Genomic DNA, 21,496 nt, shown 5'->3' on the forward strand with positions numbered 1-21,496 from the left:
CTGGTACTTGAGATTTAAAGGTTGATAAACACTGTTCTACTTTATTAACGTGACAGTTTTAAATAAGGAACTACAAATTATACAAATTGAAATAATATATCAATCTTACATTTTTTAGAAAATATGTTTTATTACTATACTGTAACTGTACTATACTGTATTATCAGAAGAACCCTAACCAGAACACTTGTATATGACCTGTAAATTCCTTGTTTCTGAGGTTTTTTCTTTATATATTCTGTGATGTTTTGTTTTGTGATACAAGAATCATGCTTTCAATTTTGAAATTGGTGTCCATGACAGTTAGTGCTGTATGTTACATTTTTAGATGTGAAACTTCCAAAAGACAAGCATACTATCAGCATGTGGCCATCTGGTATAAGGCAAGCAGACCAAGAACATGTGAAACATGCTGAACACGGTCTATTTCCTACTACGGTTTCTCACTATGATTTATGCTATGTCTTCCTCAGTTGTTCTGAACTTGTGGGAAGCTTTCTGATGCCGCAGAGGACACAGAGGAAATTCTTGTCTAATGGAATTTTGGTTTCCTCATTTTAGTGTGTTAAAAATATGCTAAATAACAAATTGCCTGAACCTTATTTTTAAGAACGGGATTGCAGCACATGCAAACATTTATTAAGCTGCATATATGAAAAAGTAGCATTTTTTAAAGCGCTCACACAGCCTAGCAATCAATCTTGGACAACGGTAAAATGGACTCACTAATCCTAACCAGTTGGGAATGGGTTGTTTTCAGATTAGTGCTTTGGAGACTTTTTAAAAAACCCTTGGCCTCAATAGAACACTCATGTCTAATCTCTAAACAGCACCCCTGCAAAACTTTGCCCCTAGTGGATGGAAATACTACATTTGTTTAAAATAATGACAAAGAATATGTAATAGAGTGATGTCTAAAATAAGCTGCATTAGCACCATAAACAGGGAGCGCAGTATGGCTGACCACAAGAGTATACAAGCTTATATTTAGCAACCTAGTGTTGCTGAAAACAAGATGATGAAATCCTCAACGCAGTGGATATATGGCACAGTGCAAATGATTGCGGATGCAAAATTCTAATTGCATTGCGGCCAGGCAATTATTTTGCACTGCGCCCATGTAAGCTTAAGAGCAATTCAAATTACTCAACACGATAAAGATTATGATCCGCAATTATGATAATGAGGGTCTCAGTGAATGCATCGGTCTATTTAGTGGCCGCACTTGCAGAGTTAGGGGTACAGAGCACAGTAGTCAAGGTGTGACATTTGTGGAGCACGAAAATGCAAAAAGCTAAAATATGCCAGACAAAGGGCAGCAAAGTCCTCTTGGTACACAGAAAAAAAAGAAACGTTTTCTGAGAAGGCGCTGAGAGTCCTTATTGCTGAGGACACTCAACATGAAACAGAGCTGTTTAGAAAATCCCCAGCCAACATCATTTATGCAAGTATCCTTAGGAATATGTATTGGTCTGCCCTAGAATGACATCCAGAAATGTGAATGAGATACTGAAATTGAAGAAGGAATCTAAGAAAAAGACCTAGGAGTTTATGTTGACTCAGAAATGTCTCCATCTAGACAATGTAGGGAAGCTAAAAAAAAGCCAACAAGATGCTTCGATATGTAATGAAAAGTGTTGAATTTAAATCAAGGGAAGTAATGTTAAAACTGTACAATGCATTAGTAAGACCTCATCTGGAATGTTGTGTTCAGTTCTGGTCACCTCACTACTAAAAGAATGTTGTTGCTCTAGAAAGAGTGCAAAGAAGAGCAACCAGAATTATTCCGGGTTTAAAAGGCATGTTATATACACAGGCTAAAAGAATTTAATCTATTCAGTTCTGAACAAAGAAGACTACGTGGCGATCTGATTCAAACATTCAAATTTTGAAAAGGTATTGACAATGTCGACCCAAGGGACTTTTTCGACATGAAAAAAGAAACAAGAAACGGGTCACAAATGCAGAGTAGATAAAGGGGCATTCAGAACAGAAAATCGGAGGCACTTTTTTACACAGTAATTTTCCCCAGTAATGTTGTTGAAGCTGATACCCTGGGATCCTTCAAGAAGCTGCTTGAGGAGATTCTGGGATCAACCAAATGAGCAAGATGGGCCGAATGGCCTTCTCTCGTTTGTAAACTTTCTTATGTTCTCAAAGTGCAAGGCACAATCCTTACATCAAATTGCAATGTTTGCGCCAGCTTAGTATCCAGATCTCACCCAATTCCATGCTCTTTTCTCCATTTGAATGCATTTCAATATCATTTTAATGTAATATAAGATTAATGATGGCAAAGTGCAAATGTGATAGTAGGTGCAGAACGCCAGGTGAACACCATTCTTTACATACTGCAATCAGACTTTATGGCTGCTAAATATGATTTATGGCAGCATTATGGGGTTTTGCACCCACAAAACATTTTGTGTGTATCCTTACATCACCTGCATAATAAGGGCAATCATACATCACAGTTCACATTTTTTGACATTAACATTATTTAGGATAAATTATTGAGAATATTACATTTTGGAGATATAGGGGAGTGTCTGTCTGTCAGTTCATCCTTCTGTCTTTATGTCATACTTACATGTTGGTATATATTTGGAGGAGAGCTTATCCAACTGCCATGACACTTGGTATTTCTTTTTTGTTAACATGGCCATGTAACCATTAAAGAAATGAACATGGTAAAAAAATATATATGAAATGTGTGAAAAAATGAATTGGTGTCTGTGAGGTAAATACTGTATATGAAAGTCAACTAGTCACTGGTTTGGTAATATATAAATCAGAGGGTCTGTTAAATCATAGGGTTCAGTACATCTTTTTATATGCTTTTGTTGTTGATGCTTTTGATGCATTTCAATGTGTTTGACCACTTCTTATAGGGTACTTCAAGTGGTTGTGGTGCCTTTAATAGCATCCAGAGGTTTTGTTTGGTTACTACACTTTTTTTTTTTTTTTTTTTTGGTTGCACACTTGTTTTGGTTTGTTTGTCTGGTTGTGGTTATGATGGCATTTCCTGTCTGGTCTCCTTTGATGCTGCCCTGAAACAAGTTGCTGCAGATTCTGGCTGGATGTGTGGTTGTCAGAAACACAACATTTTTTTTAATACTTTTTCAATTTTTTTTTTTTTAAAGTTTCCTGCTAGTTATCTTAAATAGTGACCCTTTAAGCTTTTCTATGCGTTCAGTCATTTAAATATGCTATTCAGTATAGCAGAAATATGGGCTTGAGTTCAAAATCAGAAATGCATATTCATGTATGAATTACGGATACATTTCGGAAAATAAAAATGTGAAAACAATGGCCCTAGTTATTATATTTGAATTTCTTCAATTGTTTACTGCTTTTAAGCAGTTGTATATCCTGTAACATTACATGCTGTGGTTTATGTAACAGTGTTATGCATGTTGTTTTTATTTAAATTGTGGTTAGATATCATAATAACGTTTTATTTACCAGTATTTGAGTTGTTCTTTCCTGCACCTGCACAGCCACCCCCTCTGCCAGGAGAAATGACAGGAGAGCAAGTTATAAACTGTAGTAAAAAATTTACATGAACCATACTTCATAAAAAAAAAAAAAAAAAAAAAGATAACATTATTGTACAATTTTATTTTATTTTTTTTGTGCCATTTTGATTTGGTTTGATTCAGTTCAAGTTTATGCTTATTACCATTATTAATGACAATGCCAAAAAAACAACAACAACAAAAAACCTTTCCTAATTACCCATTTTCACAGACAGCGTATCCAAATGTCACGATGACGTGGGAAAGTACTTAAAATGTCATCTTAAAATGTACAATACTTTGCCTCAGACTGTAATCACAATCCAGTGAGTTCACTTCGGAGTGTGGTTGCACCTAGTTTTGATCTATGGCACATACATAACAGAAACACTTTCCGATTCTGTTAAAAAAGATATAGGTTCAATATAGCAATCCCTTCATGGTTAAAAATAGTACCATACAACTACCACTAGGGGATTCTCCAGGGTCCTGTGATTATTATTTGTTGTGTTCTTGTTGCAATTACTAGTTTGCATATATATTTTAATCTGTGACTTTGAGCAACAATGAACACAAGAACCACACCTCACATACTCCTGTAGCATAAATAATACTGTGAAAAATGTGTACACATTAACTGGTTTCTTCAAAACAAACATACAAAACCTTGTTCTTCATTAAATCATAATCTTCATTTTGGGTTATAATAATTTGTATTATACTGCTGATGGGATGTAAAAGAAACAGGGGTATTTTATCATGAGGTGAACTGTGAATCAGGGTCACAAGAGATTTCTTAACAGCTCTAGCCACTCAATATCCCTGTCTAGCGTGCTGTGAAAGACATCTGCTGTTAAGAAAAGCAAATGTACTTCCTGTGATGTTTTATCGCATTGACACTTGTGGTCAGCATTTTCATGCAACATTCTAATTAGTGCATGTCACAATACACGAGAAAAGGTTGTGAATAAATATAGCAACCAGCAAGGTAAAAGGAAACATGCACAGGTTTAGTTTCTCTTTCCTTCTCATGGTGTACTTATGTCTCTAAATAGCACCCCATTACATGAATTTTGCAAAAACAAAACAAAAAAGAAACATATTTTCCTTGTAGAATATTTTTAAAAAGATTTTACCACTGGCAGTTCTTCAGAGGAACGCACATAGAAATACAGTTTGGGGGATTTTGTGTTTACTCAATCCTATGCCACAAATAACATTGTTTATTACTCTGGAGTATTGCTTTACATTGTTCAGAAGCTTCAAACCATACTGCAAGCAGGTAACTAGGCAACAGGCACAGCACCAGTAGTAAGAGTAAGATTTACATCAAGACAACAAACTAGTAAAGTAAGCCATAACATAAAAAGGTTAAACTTTTTTTTTCTTAATTACAGATGTTATATCGTTTCAAGTTTTAGAAAGGTTTAGAACTGCAACTTTATAACTGTAATAAGTTTTGCCGCCTTTTTGGTAAAGTCGGAATTTTTTTTAGCAAAGGTAACAACAACAACAGTAGAAGCTAAATCTTAAAACATAAACCCACTTTGGTAAGGTTGCAAATTACATGGAACTGAGTGTCAGAGATGCAAATTAAGTGAAAACAAACCGTTACATACCACAGCCCCCTATTGAATGACATAGAGAAGCTGTACATGTAAACCACAGAGACACTAAAACATGTGGTTAAACTCACAGAACGAGACTGAAAGAGTTGCAGCCTACAAACACAGGTGTCAGAAAGCCAAAACTGCAAATGTCAACTTTTCAAAACCTTAGACCTGTATGCAGATCTAGTAAAGATAACTCCACTGAAAACAGTGTTTATATACAGTACATGCACATTTTATTTCACTGAAAACTTACTTAGTAATCTATTCTTCCTTTAAAGTTTCTTTGTGTTTTAAAGGCTAGTTCATACTTAAATTGTGCAACTCTAGTGTCTCTAGTGGTAAGACTGGTTGCCAGAGTTGACTTTTTCACTAGCTGGTCGTACGACCGTTGTTCAACCATCTTTCAGAACAAGGACTGAAGTATGAGCCAGGTTTAAGAGTCAAACATAACTTGAATGAAATGAGCCATAGCACTTTTTGTGCATGTTGCTATACTTATAGACATGGTGACAGACACATGCTAACTGTGGTAGTTAGTTCCCTTTAGGTAGGCCTTTAAAAGTGCCATAACCAAATATAATATTTCATGGGAAACTCCACAAGCTGGCTGGTGAGGCCTCGAATCTTATTTTACACAGGCCGTGTCTACTGTTTACAGTTTCTCTGGCTTGTGGGATGTAACTGTACATAGTATTGTACCTAGGTTTGCCCTTTAATTTGATGTTCTCTATTAGGAACAGCTACTGGATTACTATTTGTATTTTTATGCCACTGTAAAAAATGTTGGTTGTAAGAATCTTTTTATTTTTGAAAAAAAAAAAAAAAAATATATATATATATATATATATATATATATATATATATATATATATATATATATATATATATATATAAAAAAAGTTACACTACCAGAAAAAATTGATATCCCTACCACAACATCCAGTTTTTATGCAAGTATCGGTGATAATTTCATAAAATGAGCACTAACTAAATATAAGGAAGAAGTACCCTACAATCTGTTGTGCTGTCAATGTAAAAATATAGTGTGCTACAACGTAAAACACCACTCTACAATGTAGTTCTTTACAATGAAGCACTGTCTACACTAGCCTTAAGAGGGTGATCTGCGCTATGACCATATCAGGCAATAATCAGCTGAATTACACATTTCCAAATTACACTGTGGTTTGAAAGGGGTAAAACACTACCGTAGCAAACAAGGGGTAGTGTTGAAAAGAGTAGTGTTTTAAATGTCCTATGCCAGTGAGATGGAAAACAGCATAAAGTACAGTATACACCATAAAATTGAAATTAAATGCAATCGCTAAAGAACCATTCAGAATGATTGCAAACATCACAGAATTGTAAGGGGAAAAAAAGTAGCTTCATATTACCTTTGAAGTTTATTCTATAACAAACAATACAATTGCTTCCTGTAACAAGGCTTAGTGGTTGTTAGGGGGGATGGAGGGGGTCTTACTAATATTTCACTTCTAAATGTATCGGCATAACCCTTATGGAAAGACTGTCGTTATTTGTAACTGTGGCAGGGTCGCGTCATAGCCAAGGCTGGTGTTGGCAGGAAGGAGACCCAGAGACAGAACTTGCAAAGTTTAACACGCTAATCTGCACTTTAATTATAAAATAATAAACAAAGTACAAACAAACAGGCACAATGGCCAAAATAAACAGTTTAAACAAGAAAACTATATATATATTTTTAAACACTGCGTTGTAGACAGAACGCAGCTTTCACAGAATAATCATGGCTACATAAAACTCCCCTAAACACCAATGCTAATTATTGATATACGTTTAAACAGCACAGCACACATACCTTCACCAACTAACACTGACATTGATTCTTACCACTATGGAGAGGGGAGAAATTAAACCCCCTCCCTGCCACCCAATATTCCCCACACATACACACACACCTGTGCACCGGCAGGGCTTTCACCCTGCCAGACTGCCACAGTAACCAAGGAGTGAGCAATAGGAAAGTTTCCAGATGTAGGCCTAAACTTTCAAAACATTATACACTACAAACACTACTTGTAGTATTTTAAAAGTATGTTGAACTACTACTATGCTCACTTTCATTGCACTACTGTTACCTTCATAACAGTAACTGATTATTTCAAATTGAGGGTAATTGTAGAGCACCTTTCCTACTTATTCCCCCCCCCCCCCCCCCATTAGAATGTCTAATTATGTACACTCATACTAGCTCAAGACAACTGAAGGTCAGTGGGCATCCTTCAATCGCACCACCAAGCCAATTGTCTAAATCCAGGAGCTAAAGAGCGGGCGTTGTTGCTTTTATAAGGGTGACCCCTTATTTTAGACATGTTATTCCACTGCCGCTAATTCTCTTTGCTTCCTTGTTTTTTCATCTGTTTGAAAATAATGTTAACCTGAGTGTGTTGGGAATTGTCTTCTATGTTGAATGACAAGAACAATAGGACAGGGAATAGTCCTTAAACAGTCCTGCTCACCTACAATGCCCTTCATCACACAGGTGAGTACCTCCTCAACCTGCTGACCCGCTATGTCAGGGCCCGCAAGCTGAGGTCCTCTGACTCTGGCCTGCTTGTTATCCCCAAGCAAAAGTGCACCACACTTGGACAATGCTCGTTTAGCTTCATGGCTCCAACTCTTTGGAATTCTCTCCCAGCTTTGATGCGTGATGCTCCCACCATCACTCGCTTTAAATCAGCTCTCAAGGCCCACCTGCTCTCTCTTGCTTCATGCTCTTTAAGGCTGATATCTGCTATTAGCTGCTGTATTGCTGCTAATATTTCATGTCTTATGTTACTATCATGTATTATGCACTTTCCACTGTATTTAATGTATTATGCATTTATTTTTTTATTTCTTTCTTTTTTTTTACTGTATATCATGTATTATGCATTTCTCTGCAGTTAAAGTATTATGGATTTTCTTGTTACTGCATCTTGTAAAGCACTTTGTGATGGTGGTCCACTAAGAAAGGCGCTATATAAAATAAAGATTGATTAATTGAGCTGTCCAACTTTGTTAGAGTAGGTTTCTGACAAATGTTTAGTTAGTGCTCCAAAGGAGCTAGGTGTTTGTTTTGTTTTATTTATTTTGTATAATTAAAAGTGCACGTCGGCACTTAAAATTCAAATTCTGTGTGTTGGGTTGTGATTTGGAAGAAAAAGAACCTGAGCGAGCCTGTGTGGCGTGTCCTGAATGAGCCGCCGTAGGAAAACACCTTGTTTGTGTATAAGACACATTTTCAGTACGCTATCAACAAATAAACAAAGCATGAAGCAAATTGTTTACTTCATTGGAAATCTCCCCAAAGAACAGAAGGCTGTACCCTGAACTACGGTATTGCTCCATAGTCCCTTGTATGTGGTTACACTGGTACATTTTCACACTTAATGGTTTACAGTGCTTTTCTTATGAAAATACAATGCATTTACCTAAAGTTTTACTATGTTTTATTACTTTCATAAGCTATAACAAAGTCTGGCTCTCAAGTGTAAAGGTGACCACAAATGTTATTTCCATTGAATTAATTGTAGAAACATTTGGCACTCTGTTAATACATATTTCGGTGTCTGTCAATAATTTGTACTAGTTGAAACTGGGAGTTCTTGTTTCATCATACTTTTTTTTCTTACTCATTTTTATCAGCTGACTTGTAGGTATTTTATGCAGACAGCCACTGAAAGCACTGGGCTTGCCAGTTAGCATTTCTGGTTTCTGAGGTTTTTCTGGCAAGAAAGAGCATCATCTTCCTGGTTGCTATGAAAACAGTACTTCATGAGTAAACAGCTTCATTGGCAAAAAATTACACTTTTCTCATGGCTACACTTCTGGCATTCTGGTTTTATTTTCTCGTTTCAGTCTAACTGATAAACTGAAAAGTGCACAGTACTATTTCAGACATAAATCTGTACTAGTGTTTAGGTGAGGTGCAGAAAAACTGTGTTTTTTCAAACCCCTGACAGAATCTTTCCAGTGTCCATATATATATATATGATATATATATATATATTATTAATATATATATATATATATATATATATATATATATATATAGAGACTTGGAAATAAGTAACCACTTTCCTTTGCTGTACATGACGGTGCTCCTTGCTTTTCTTTATGTAGGTCCTTAATAAATATAACCCTAACATGCATGCATTCCACCCGATTCTACTGAACTGCTTAAAAATCTTCCTTTAACATACTGTAACATTATTTAACGATTTGGGTTTCTACCTTTTACCCTCTACACACTGATACAGCCTTCGATTTACTGTTGATTGCTCTCTCCTACTTACTTCATGTGGTTGCAGAAAGAGCCCCCTCTCGTAGCCACCAGTGGTAATTTCAAATACAGTCCTGTGGTCTGGTGAGTTTTTCATAGCAAGAGTTTATTTACTGGGATAATCAGGAACTATAAGAATTGAACACACTGTAAAAAGCAAAGTAATCCTAAATAACAACTGTGTGTGTTTGGACTGACACAGAAAAAGAGGAGATCAAAGAAAAGAAAAAAGAACCTAAGATGAACAAATGACAAAACGTAAGAAACTAACAATATTATTTGTAAATTAATAATAAATATATAAATTTAAAAAATGCGATTTTACAGATACAATGGAGTACTACATTTAGTTTCACGAGGACTGTAGCAATTTATTTTCAAGGCAATTATTACAAGTGAAAATATTTACATACAGTATATGGAGAGCATCATAACAGGTGCGCCACTTCTCTATTTGTATGTCTTTCCCTGGTTGTTGTTGCTAGTCCTGTGTGTTTGTGCGCGTATCGTGTGCAACTTTGAATGAGTTAACTGCTGTGTAAACTTCACACAATGTATTTGCTTTATTTCCGTGATTCAAGTAAGTCACTACTATCGGCAGACCTGAAACAAGATATCAGTTTCGCTGCCTGATAATGTATGAGCTTAACAGGTTTGAAACATTATAACGAATTAGAAAATGGTTCGGATGTTTCCTATAACCTGATTGGTCAATATGAGGGCTTACATCTCTAACGAAGGACCTTGACTGTTATCTTTAAAACTTTAATCATAGTTCCAAAAATACGTAAACGCGGTATTGGTGTATTTTACTTTTTGCTTGCTTGTTGAAAGAAAGTATCTGTTCTTGTAGTGCACATGCCCTCTGAACGTTGTCTGTCAATATAAAATGTTCTGCTTCCTGGGGGAGACGGTTGGACTTTGGGAAATATTCCATGAGAATTGCTCTGGTTATATTGAAACTCTAGTACATTACAAGCTCAGAGGGAACGTGTTGATGTCAAATGAATCAGTTCCTGCTACTGGTAAAAGGTCAGGGAGGATAGTAAGCATTTTATACTTTACATGTAGTAATGTCAAACACATGAAATAATGGACCTTGTATAATTATTATAAATAACAATTGCCCTACGTGCTTCTGTCTCTTATATAGCAATCTTATGTGTCGTGAAGCGTGGTTTAAGACCACTTGCAGTCCTGACTTGCGTTGTTTTTTCTTGCTCTGTGCTACTGCCGCTCGACGTGATCGCCACTTCTACATTCAAAAGGGAGCCTTGCGGAGAAGCAAGCACATTCTGTCTCTTAAAGGGATTGTTGCCTGGCCCTGGTTGGATAGCAGATTCCCCAATTTACTCAACACTGATTGGCTGGACGCTGTCACTGCGCCACTAAACGTGCTTGTGCTGGGTTTTCACTTTGATCAGAATCGCACTTTTGGAGAAGCCACGCCCTACGGGGCAGACATGTTTGACTTTAACCACTGCATTTGCGACTGCACTCATTTAATCAGAATCGAGCCCTTTGTGTCGGAACTTCTTATTAGCAATCTGAGTAATTCTCAGATAGGTGCTATACAATGGATGCATAACATAAGTTAATCTAGTAGACCACTTATGACGAGTGAAAATAAGGACGTTTGGGAGTCTCTTACAATATATGTACTAATGTCTTCTGTAAAATGTTTGGATTGGTAATATTTTAGTTGGTTCTGCCACTGTTCAGATCAGTTGAAAAGGCAAATGCACCTTTTCCAAGAGAAATAACCAATTTTATTCTTTATTCCTTAAATCGGAAACAAGTAGTTACATTATTTTATTATTATTTTATTGTTAAAATTATTTGAAGATGTGCCTTTGCTAATAGGGCCCGTTAGTTTGGTCTCTATATTTTTTGTTTCACAGATTTAGTCTGCCCTCTGTTTTTATATTTGTGTTTAACAAACTGGCAGTTCACAAGATGTGCATATAAAATATTAGCATTTCAAATTCCATGTACAGTATTTTGCAGTACTATTCAGAAGGATGCTGGTTTGTGGGGAAACAGTATATTTCCAAGGAGCTTAATCTGTCCTTGGAGAATGCAAGCTAGGAAGTTCAAAACAACATTGCTTACTAACAGCTAACTGTTCTGGGCCTTAGAAACACTACCACTGTGTGACACAGTGCTTCTGCTATAGTTGCATACATTGCCATGCAGTGTGCCTACTGATCTGGAGCTGCACTCACTTACGTTCATTTGCCCTTTTAAATGAGACCCAGCTTACAAAACTTGGGAAGTTTAGTGCTGACACACACTTTTAATAACACAAAAATAAGAATAAAACAAAAACCTAGCTCCAGTTTGGAGCACTGGCTAAACACGTCCAGAACCTAACTAAATAAACAGGACAGCTAAGCTGTTTATCTTTTTAAATGAAAACACACAGTTAAACAAAGTACACCCAGTACCTCTCTTGTGACTGCTCGGCAGCAGGGCACACACCTTCCTGCTTCCTTCTACTTAGCAGCCCAAAATTAACAAACTGTGACGCTTATATGCCCCACAGTAACAAATGTGGGCAGCTGGCTCTAATTTACAATTCTCATGCCAACTGTCAAAACAATTAACAAATAATACAGAAAATAAACTTGCATTTACATGTGTTCTGGCAGGGAGGCTTTTAACCCCCTCCCTGCCCTGTTACAACCTATATAGAAAAAAGGTGTTCCAGGTAATAGCTTCAGATTCTGTCCAGAGTCTGCCAGATAAAATACTACAGCAATTCAAGTGTAAAACCATTATAGGGAAACTGCTTAATATAGGGAAACAAAAACAAGCTCGGATCTTGATAATTCCCCAATTTCATCTGGGAAAGTTCTATTCACTAATAAACAAAACTTTGAAAATACCCTTTTCTTTACCACAAATTGTCAAAATAAGAAAAAAATCCCCATTGTGACAATATTTGTTTTCTTGTTAAAATTTGGCTCAGTCCTATTTCAAAAGAAAAGAGTGTTGCATTGTACTTATCCCTGTTGTCCTTAATGCTAACAGCTTATACAATAATATATCGTATACCCCCTCCCACCGAACAGGAAAAGTTGAGTCTAGTTAGTTATATATATATATATATATATATATATATATATATATATATATATATATATATATATATATATATAGGACCCCACAGTTGGTTAGTACATTTCCTAACAAAAACTACATCATGAAGACAAAGGAACATTCAAAGCAAATCCAGAATAAGGTTCTTCAAAAGCACCAATCAGAGGTAGGATATAAGAACATTTCCAAGGCATTGAATATCCCCCGGAGCACAGTAAAATCCATTATTAAGAAATGCAGAGAATACGGCACAACTGTGAATCTGTCTAGAACAGGCCATCCTCAAAAACTGAATATCCGGGCAAGAAGGGCATTAGTCAGGGAGGCCACCAAGAGGCCTATGGCAACTCTAAAGGAGTTACAGTCTTCCACGACTGAGCTGGGAGACACTGCATATGGCAACAACAGACTGGGTGTTTAACAAAAATGGTCTTTATGGGAGAGTGGCAAAAAGAAAGCCATTGTTGAAAAAAACTCACATCAAATCTCGGCTAGAGATTGCCAGAAAGCATGTGGGAGACTCTGAGACCAAGTGGAAGAAGACTCTATGCTCTGATGAGACCAAAATAGAGCTTTTTGGCCTCAACACTAAGCGCTATGTTTGGTGCAAACCTAACACTGCACATCATCCTGAGAACACCATCCCTACCATGAAGCGTGGTGGTGGCAGCATCATGCTATGGGGATGCTTCTCTGTGTCAGGGCCTGGAAAGCTTGTGAAGCTAGAGGGAAAATGGATGCAGCAAAGTACAGAGAAATCCTGGAGGAAAACCTGCTGAAGTCTGCAAGAGACCTGGGACTTGGGAGAAGATTCATCTTCCAGCAGGACAATGACCCCAAACATACAGCCAAAGCCACACAGGAGTGGCTTAAAAACAAAAAGGTCAATGTCCTGGAGTGGCCCACTCAAAGCCCGGACCTCAATCCAATTGAGAATATGTGGAAAGAGTTGAAATTTGTTGTTCACCAAAGGTCCCCATCCAACTTGACGGAGCTTGAGCAATTTTGCAAAGAAGAATGGACAAAAATTGCAGTGTCCAGATGTGCAAAGCTGGTAGAGACTTATCCAAATAGACTCATAGCTGTAATTGCTGCCAAAGGTGCCTCTACCAGATATTGACTCAATGGGGTGAATACTTATGCAATCAATTATTTTCAGTTTTATATTTGTAATTAATTTAGAACAATTTGTAGATTTTATTTTTCATTTTGACATTATGGACTTTGTGTTGTGTTGATCAGTGGCAAAAACTCCTAATTAAATCCATTTTGATTCCATGTTGTAACACAATAAAATGTGAAAAAATCCAGGGGGTGTGAATACTTTTGAGAGCCACTATATTTTAAATCACTGCGCTGCCTCACAGAATTTAAAGTATCCGACTGTAGCCATCTTGCTTTTACAGTTACAGATGTACAGCTGTAACTGTGAAACTGAGTGACCCACAACAAAATCCTTAATTACTAATTAGACATGCGGATTTGGATGAAGAATTGAATGAAATCAGTGAAGTTGTTGTATTTATTTTTATTCCTCCCATCTGTTCTGCTCAGTGTGTCTGCACTGTCAGTGACAGGGGAAAAAAATAACTATCGTCTCAGCTCCGCCCCTGGTGTAGCTTTTCAATGGCAATGCCCACAGTATCAAAAATACTTTCTTTTGCATGGTGTTAAGTGACAACAACTATCAGTATAGAAAACAAATTATGGAAAAGAAAATCGCTGTTAGTTTAACTTCCCTTTTAAAGTTTTTTTGAAAGTAAGAAACCAAAAGGGATGACCTTAAATTGCACATATTTTTTTTTAACAACAAAAATACTTAAGTATTAATATAGTAGTGAATTGCACTGCTGCCCAACATTACAGTATATTTTTATGTCTCAAGGGAACGTGTCCCATCAGCAGTCAGACTTGTTTTGTAAAGTCCCTCTTTTGTTTATCTATCACAAGACCACAGAGGGACCTCATTCACTTATACTGTACATATAGTATTTGTGGTTCAACTGCACCTCTGATCTTTGCACGTCATATGGTTAACCGTAGCGCATATATACAGCGGGTTACACCAGACAAAAGACGAGGAGATTTGAATAGCCTACTGTTAAACTCACTTCAGCTTTCACACTCTGCACTAAGGAGACCTTAACAAACGTGCATTTACTATTTCAAAGTTCTGAGCGCTGTAAGTATTAACTTCTACAAGTTTGTAAACTTAAGATCTTTTTTAAGATGAGGTTTTTACTAAAAATTCTACTATAGGTTTTTTGATTATATACTATATATATATATATATATATATATATATATATATATATATATATATATATATATATATATATATATTTTCCCCCTTTGGGACAAATCAAAATCAAAAAAAAAAATACTTATTTAATTTTTAAATACGAGTTTAGTCTGGTGCAAGAGACATTTAGAAAATAATATATACAGTATGCTCTTAACCTGTACATCTGTCGTGACTGAACACTTTATGCTGTGTTGTGGTATTTGAATACAAGTTTGTTGAACAGGTTGTTTGGGAAAGTGCAATGATGTAGACGCAATACTAGAGGTAAAACAATAGACGCTGTTTATTATTGTTGACCCAAATAAAACTAAACCTTAACTGTGTAGTTTTTGTTACGTGGCAAAGACTAGGACAAGGCAGCACACCCAGATAATTTAGTCATTTACCTCAGTTACATCTTGGCGCATAAACGTCTCCTGTGGTTTAACGGTTCTTTATAGCAGCCCACAGTGTCTAAAGAAACAAACTAATAAGGTACGTCGTAATAAAAGGTCGTAACAAGTCAATAGACGAAAAGCAAGCATTTTTTGTCACTGAGTTCTCTGTTTTAGGGAAAGTAAATCTACCACAAGTGTCAAAAAATGTATTGTCAGGAGCATTTAATTCTCCAATGTGCCAGAATCTTTATAGTAAAATATGATTGTTTGGTGTTTGTTTATTACCACTACCTTGTGTTTTTTTAGTTTAGCCTTCGGGTCATTATCAGAAACACCTTGTTAACCACACACCTGGTTTACAAGGTCGTTTTAGCTGTAGGTAACCAGGTTTCAAAAGCTTGCCACTAATTAACACTGCAATAGGTTGTGGTTATTTCTCTGTGATTAGAAAGTAGAACATATATAAAGGGGTTCACCAATGCTCCCAAATAATGTGTTGTTTTTGTTTTGTTTTGTTTTTTGTTATAAAGGTACTAATACGATTCACAGATATAGGTCTAACAGGTATATTACCTTGGTATTTTCCAAGGTGGGCAGACAAGATAAGTTTCAGATACCAGTTTCTAAATTGTGCAGGTGCTACCAGCATTTCCTCCAACCTGGTAGCTCTCCCTACCATTGTCAGTATTAGAGTACTTTCCCTCTTTGCAGCTATGAATACTGGCACTAAGTGCACTATGGTGCCTTGGACATTTTTATATTCTGGTTGACAGAATGCCACCAGCTTTTCACCAGTTCTGTATGGTCTGAAATCAAGAGTGGTAACCTAGTATGAGGGCTGTTCTAAAAGGAACGAGGATCTAGTTTCTAGGGTTAACAGCTGCCTCAAAAACACTGGTTACTGCTTGCTAATTACATTACTTTGTTTTTCCTTCTGTAGAAAAAAAAAAATTAAACAATTTTTATGATTTAAAGCTAGTAAGAAACAAGAAACAAAAGGACTACAAAAATCAATAACTTAATTGCCTTAATCTTTGTGGAACAATTTGTTTTATAAACACAATTAGACTACTTTAGTTTCTGAAATATATATATATATATCATATATATATATATATATATATATATATATATATATATATATATATATATATATATATATATATATATATACACACATTTTTTTTTTTTTTTTAGGATTGGTGGCGTTTATCTTGACAAGAAGAGATACATTTGGGCTGCAGTGGAGACAAAATATCAACACATGGAAAGCGTGGTAAGCGATTCTCATTTTAAAAACAAGCAGTTGTGTCTTTTGCACTGAGAAGGTCTTTAGTAGGTCATTGCCATTCCTGGTTTAATGGGTTATGACAAAATGACAATCACTGCCAAAATAGTTTATTAGGGCACACATTTTCAAAGTACAGGATTATGACTTGATCTGGTTGTCAAAATTCTCGAGTGACCTGGACTCAAGATTAACCTCTGCGTGCAAAAAACAATTCTTTGTTCTGGCATATAATGTCACAAGTTATCAGTAAACATCGAAGTGTAAAAACAGATTTAAAAAAAAAAAAAAAACACCAAGGCAGTCAATATAACATATTGTAGATTTCTTAATTACTACCTTCATTCAATGACATATTCCGAGTTGTCATGCTCTTTAGTGATGTGAAAAGACTGTCTCAAAAAACATGAAAAAGCAGGTTTCTTTCTCAAGCACTGCACCTGAGTGGGGGGGGAGCACAGTTTTTATGGGGTAGATTCACAATAATCCCTGTACTGTATATCAAACGACAGTCGTAGATTAATTAGCTAAATTGGGTCCCATTTGGGATTAAGTGGATAATTGTTCCCTGCTACTGTATGATAAATGCTGTTTTTTGTGTTACAGACATTTGACTCAAACACTGTCACAGAGGATTATGATTATCATGGTGGTACAGATCCAGAAATTAGCAACACTGGATTTTGTGACAAGACAACCGTCAGAACGTTCCGCCAGTACTATGTCCCGGTCTTGTACTGGATTGTCTGTATTCTTGGGGCATTTGGGAACTTGTTAGTGGTGGGAATTTATGCCCACTTCAGGAACAGGTTGAAGACTATGACAGACGTGTATCTTTTAAACCTGGCAGTTGCAGATCTGCTTTTCCTTTTCACTTTGCCTTTCTGGGCAGTGAGTGCATCCAAAGGTTGGGTTTTTGGGTTGATGATGTGCAAACTTGTAACTTCAATATACAAGGTCAATTTCTTCAGCTGCATGCTGTTGCTCACGTGCATCAGTGTTGATAGATACATTGCCATTGTCCAAGCAACAAAGGCCCAGAAGTTTAAAGTCAAACGACTTCTATACAGCAAGTTGGTTTGTGTCTGTGTTTGGCTGCTTGCGGTAATTTTGTCTTTGCCTGAGCTGATTTTTGCTAATCAAAAAACAATTAACAAACAGGATTCTTGTGATATGATCTATCCAAAAGATGCAAGTAAAACCATAAAAATTTTGGTTTCTGCCATTCAAGTTAGTGTAGGCTTTTGCCTGCCTTTAGCTGTAATGCTATTCTGTTACTCAGTGATAGTCAAGACCCTGCTGCAAGCAAAGAATTTTGAAAAACACAAGGCACTGAAGGTTATAGTTACAGTGGTAACTGTTTTTGTCTTATCCCAACTGCCGTACAATGGCTTTTTGGTAGTAAGGACCATAGATGTAGCCAATGCTACCATTACTAACTGTGAAGTTGCTATAAAGATAGACATTGCATCCCAAGTAATGCAGAGCTTAGCCTACATGCACTGCTGCCTCAATCCATTCCTTTATGCTTTTATTGGGGTGCGGTTTAGAAAAGATCTAATCACAATTTTGAGGTCATTAGGCTGTGTTAATTTGAAAAAGGTGAACAAATTCTACTCTGGTCCTAGTAAGTCACCTGCAATGTCTGAAACCGAAATTACTGGGGCACTATCATTGTAAACCAGTATTTGGGGAGAAGCCATGCTGGTACATATACAGTTGAAGGATAAGCTGTAGTGACTTGATGCCATAGCCAGCTACAGAAAGGTTACCTGGTGTCTGTATACACAGACAATGGCAATAGTGTTAATGATGATCCCCAGCTTAACTAGTCTGAAATTGGAGGGGCTATTCATGTCTAAGCATTTATGATCTTAGCTGTCAATGTTAAAAGTGGGTACAAATCTCTTAACCCCTCATTGAAAATAATATAACATCTTAGAAAAAGATGTAAGTCTGTGTGGAGGCAATCATTTCCACTTCAGTACCTTTGTCGTTGACAGACTTGTTATAATGAGCAGCATTAACTGATATTATATATACATATTATATTAACAATATATTTAGACATGCATTAAGGAAATAATGTCACAGTGAGTTTTGCTGTCTATCATATTGTACTATCTGATATAACGTTCTACAGTATTTTGCCATTGTATATTATCCTTGTAAAGTTGTATTGTACAGTTTTTGTTTATATGAACCCTTCGACATAATTAATTCTGTTACCTGTTTATTTCTCTTTATTGTGCAAGAGCCATTTGAACAGCCATTTCTAATTTATGTTTTTTTGTAAACTGCTTTCAAGGAACTTGTTTAAACCATGTAGTTGTTGTTTAGCTTTCAGATGCATATCAATGAATTTCCTAGTGCAAATTCGTGTACATGTTGTACCAATAAAGACGCACATAACTTTGTAAGTCTGTAGTCTTTGTTTGGGTCAAATACCTTTGGGCTTTGAGAAAAAACATTACAGCATTGCAAATGCTGTCCTGTCTTATTTTCTATCTTCTTGCTTTTAATATGAGTTAATATATTAATATGTTCTATATATAGCTGACCCTGTAATATATGACTGTGGCAAAGTGGTGAGTGGCTGCAGGTGAGTGCAGTGCAGAGCAGATTAATTACACAGACAATGATTTCAAGGTGCAAGGGTGTTTATTGATGGTTTCAATGTCCAGAGCCTTACGACAAACAACTGTAAATAATAAATGTTATAAAGTGATACAGCGGCGTGTATCACTTTGTTTGCAATTCCCCAGGTTTGACCCCTAACCTAAAGTCCCGTTTACACCAACATGCAACACAAAACACATATACTGTTTCAGCAAGGAGTGAGTTAGTGCTTGTGGTGCAAGACAGTTTTCTCCATGAAAGGGAGGTGCTGATGTCCGGATTTAATGCTGGCCTGCGGTGACAGCTCCGGATAGGTGTTAGTAGTCTTAGAAAACAGACAAACAAACAGTCAACTAGACAAACTAACAAAACACAACACTCACATTTCTCAGTAACACAGAGGTCTCCTTTTAGGTTTGTTTCTAACCATTTACAAAGGAACTGATCACTTACGCTAAGCCCCCTATTAATACCCTTGCTCATGACCCCTAGGTTAACGAGCGCATCCGATCCTCCAATCCTCGGATGCCATGCCGTCTCCTGTCCGAGTCATTGAGCTTGGGTGCTGTAACTCAGCCCCCTTCCTAAATGACCAACTTCCACCTACCATATGGAATAAATTGTCATGCCATTTGATTAAGGGTACTCTGTTCCTTTTACATAGTGCCCTCACAGGTTGGGAGGGAGATCTAACACCAAGAACCATTCGATCTCTGTCACAATGACATAAGAGTTTCATGATGGAAGCAACCAGGTAGATATTCAACATTCTATATTGTTCCACAGTATAATACATATACAGTGGCTTGCAAAAGTATTCAGACCCCTGACCAATTCTCTCATATTACTGAATTACAAGTGGTACATTGAAATTTCGTTCTGTTCAATATTTTATTTTATATTGGGAAATATTTTTAAGAAAAGTAAAAAACTGAAATATCTTGCTTGCATAAGTATTCAACCCCCAAACATTAATATTTGGTAGAGCCACCTTTCGCTGCAATAACAGCTTTAAGTCTTTTGGGGTAAGTATGTACCAGCTTTGCACACAGTATCGGAATGATTTTGGCCCATTCTTCTTGGCAGATTTGCTCCAGGTTGCTCAGGTTGGTTGTACGACGCTTGTGGACAGCAATTTTCAACTAGTGCCACAGATTCTCAATGGGATTGAGATCAGGACTTTAACTGGGCCACTGTAGGACATTCACCTTTTGGTTCTTGAGCCACTCCAGTGTTGCTTTGGCCTTGTGCTTGGGATCATTGTCCTGCTGAAAGGTGAATTTCCTCCCAAGCTTCAGTTTTTTAGTGGACTGAAGCAGATTCTCTTGCAGTATTTTCCTGTATTTTGCTCCATCCATTCTTCTTTAAATTGTAACAAGATGCCCAGTCCCTGCTTATGAGAAGCATCCCCACAGCATGATGCTGCCACCACCATACTTCACTATAGGGATGGTGTGTCTTGAGGCATGGACAGTGTTAGGTTTGCACCACACATAGCGGTTTGAGTTTTGTCCAAAAAGCTCTATCTTGGTCTCATCTGAACACAAAACCTTTTCCCACATCGCAGCTGGGTCACTCTCATGCTTTCTGGCAAACTCCAGATGTACTTTCAGATGGTACTTTTTGAGTAACAGCTTCTTTCTTGCCACCCTCCCATACAGGCCAGTGTTATGCAGAACTCTTGATATGGTTGACTGGTGCACCATTTCTCCATTCCCAGCCACTGAACTCTGTAGCGCCTTCAAAGTGATTGTTGGCCTCTCTGTGGCTTCTCTCACAAGTCTCCTTCTTGTTTGAGCACTGAGTTTTGAGGGGCGGCCTTTTCTTGGCAGTGCCTGGGTGGTGTGATGCAGCTTCCACTTCCTGATTATTGATCCAACTGTGCTCACTGAGATATCCAAACACTTGGATATTATTTTGTACCCTTTCCCTAATCTATGCATTTGTATTACTTTATCTCTAACTTCTGTAGAATGCTCTTTGGTCTTCATTTTCCTTCAGATTCACAGCCTTACCAATGATCCTTCAACAGTGGGGTTTTTATCCAGAAAATGTGACCTTTAATGGTTCACAGGTGGAGGCCAATGGTAAGGTAATTGTGTTCTCGTTAGGGCAATTTCTTTCATCAGTGCAAACTGAGAGCTTCCACAGCACAGGGGTTGAATACTTATGCAAGCAAGATATTTCAGTTTTTTATTTTTCTTAAAAATATTTCCCAACATAAAACCAATGTCACCTTACAATAATTGATTCTGAGTTTCAGTGTTTAAAAATAAAATATCAAACAGAACGAAATTTCAGTGTACCATTTGTAATTCAATAATATGAGAGAATTGGTCAGGGGTCTGAATACTTTTGCAAGGCACTGTAT

At 36.8% G+C, this 21,496-nt stretch overlaps 1 protein-coding gene across 1 annotated transcript; it reads left to right on the top strand.

The window, feature by feature from the left end:
- Positions 1-14,573: 14,573 nt before the first annotated feature.
- On the top strand, positions 14,574-18,926 carry LOC121313079 (C-C chemokine receptor type 9-like). The gene is made up of 3 exons (XM_041245225.1): positions 14,574-14,718; positions 16,416-16,494; positions 17,113-18,926. Exons 2-3 carry the CDS (start codon positions 16,483-16,485, stop codon positions 18,184-18,186), a joined length of 1,086 nt encoding a protein of 361 aa, XP_041101159.1. The 5' UTR covers positions 14,574-14,718; positions 16,416-16,482; the 3' UTR covers positions 18,187-18,926.
- The last annotated feature ends 2,570 nt before the right edge of the window (positions 18,927-21,496 follow it).

The sequence above is a fragment of the Polyodon spathula genome, chromosome 3, assembly GCF_017654505.1.
Source record: "Polyodon spathula isolate WHYD16114869_AA chromosome 3, ASM1765450v1, whole genome shotgun sequence".
Taxonomy (NCBI): domain Eukaryota; kingdom Metazoa; phylum Chordata; class Actinopteri; order Acipenseriformes; family Polyodontidae; genus Polyodon; species Polyodon spathula.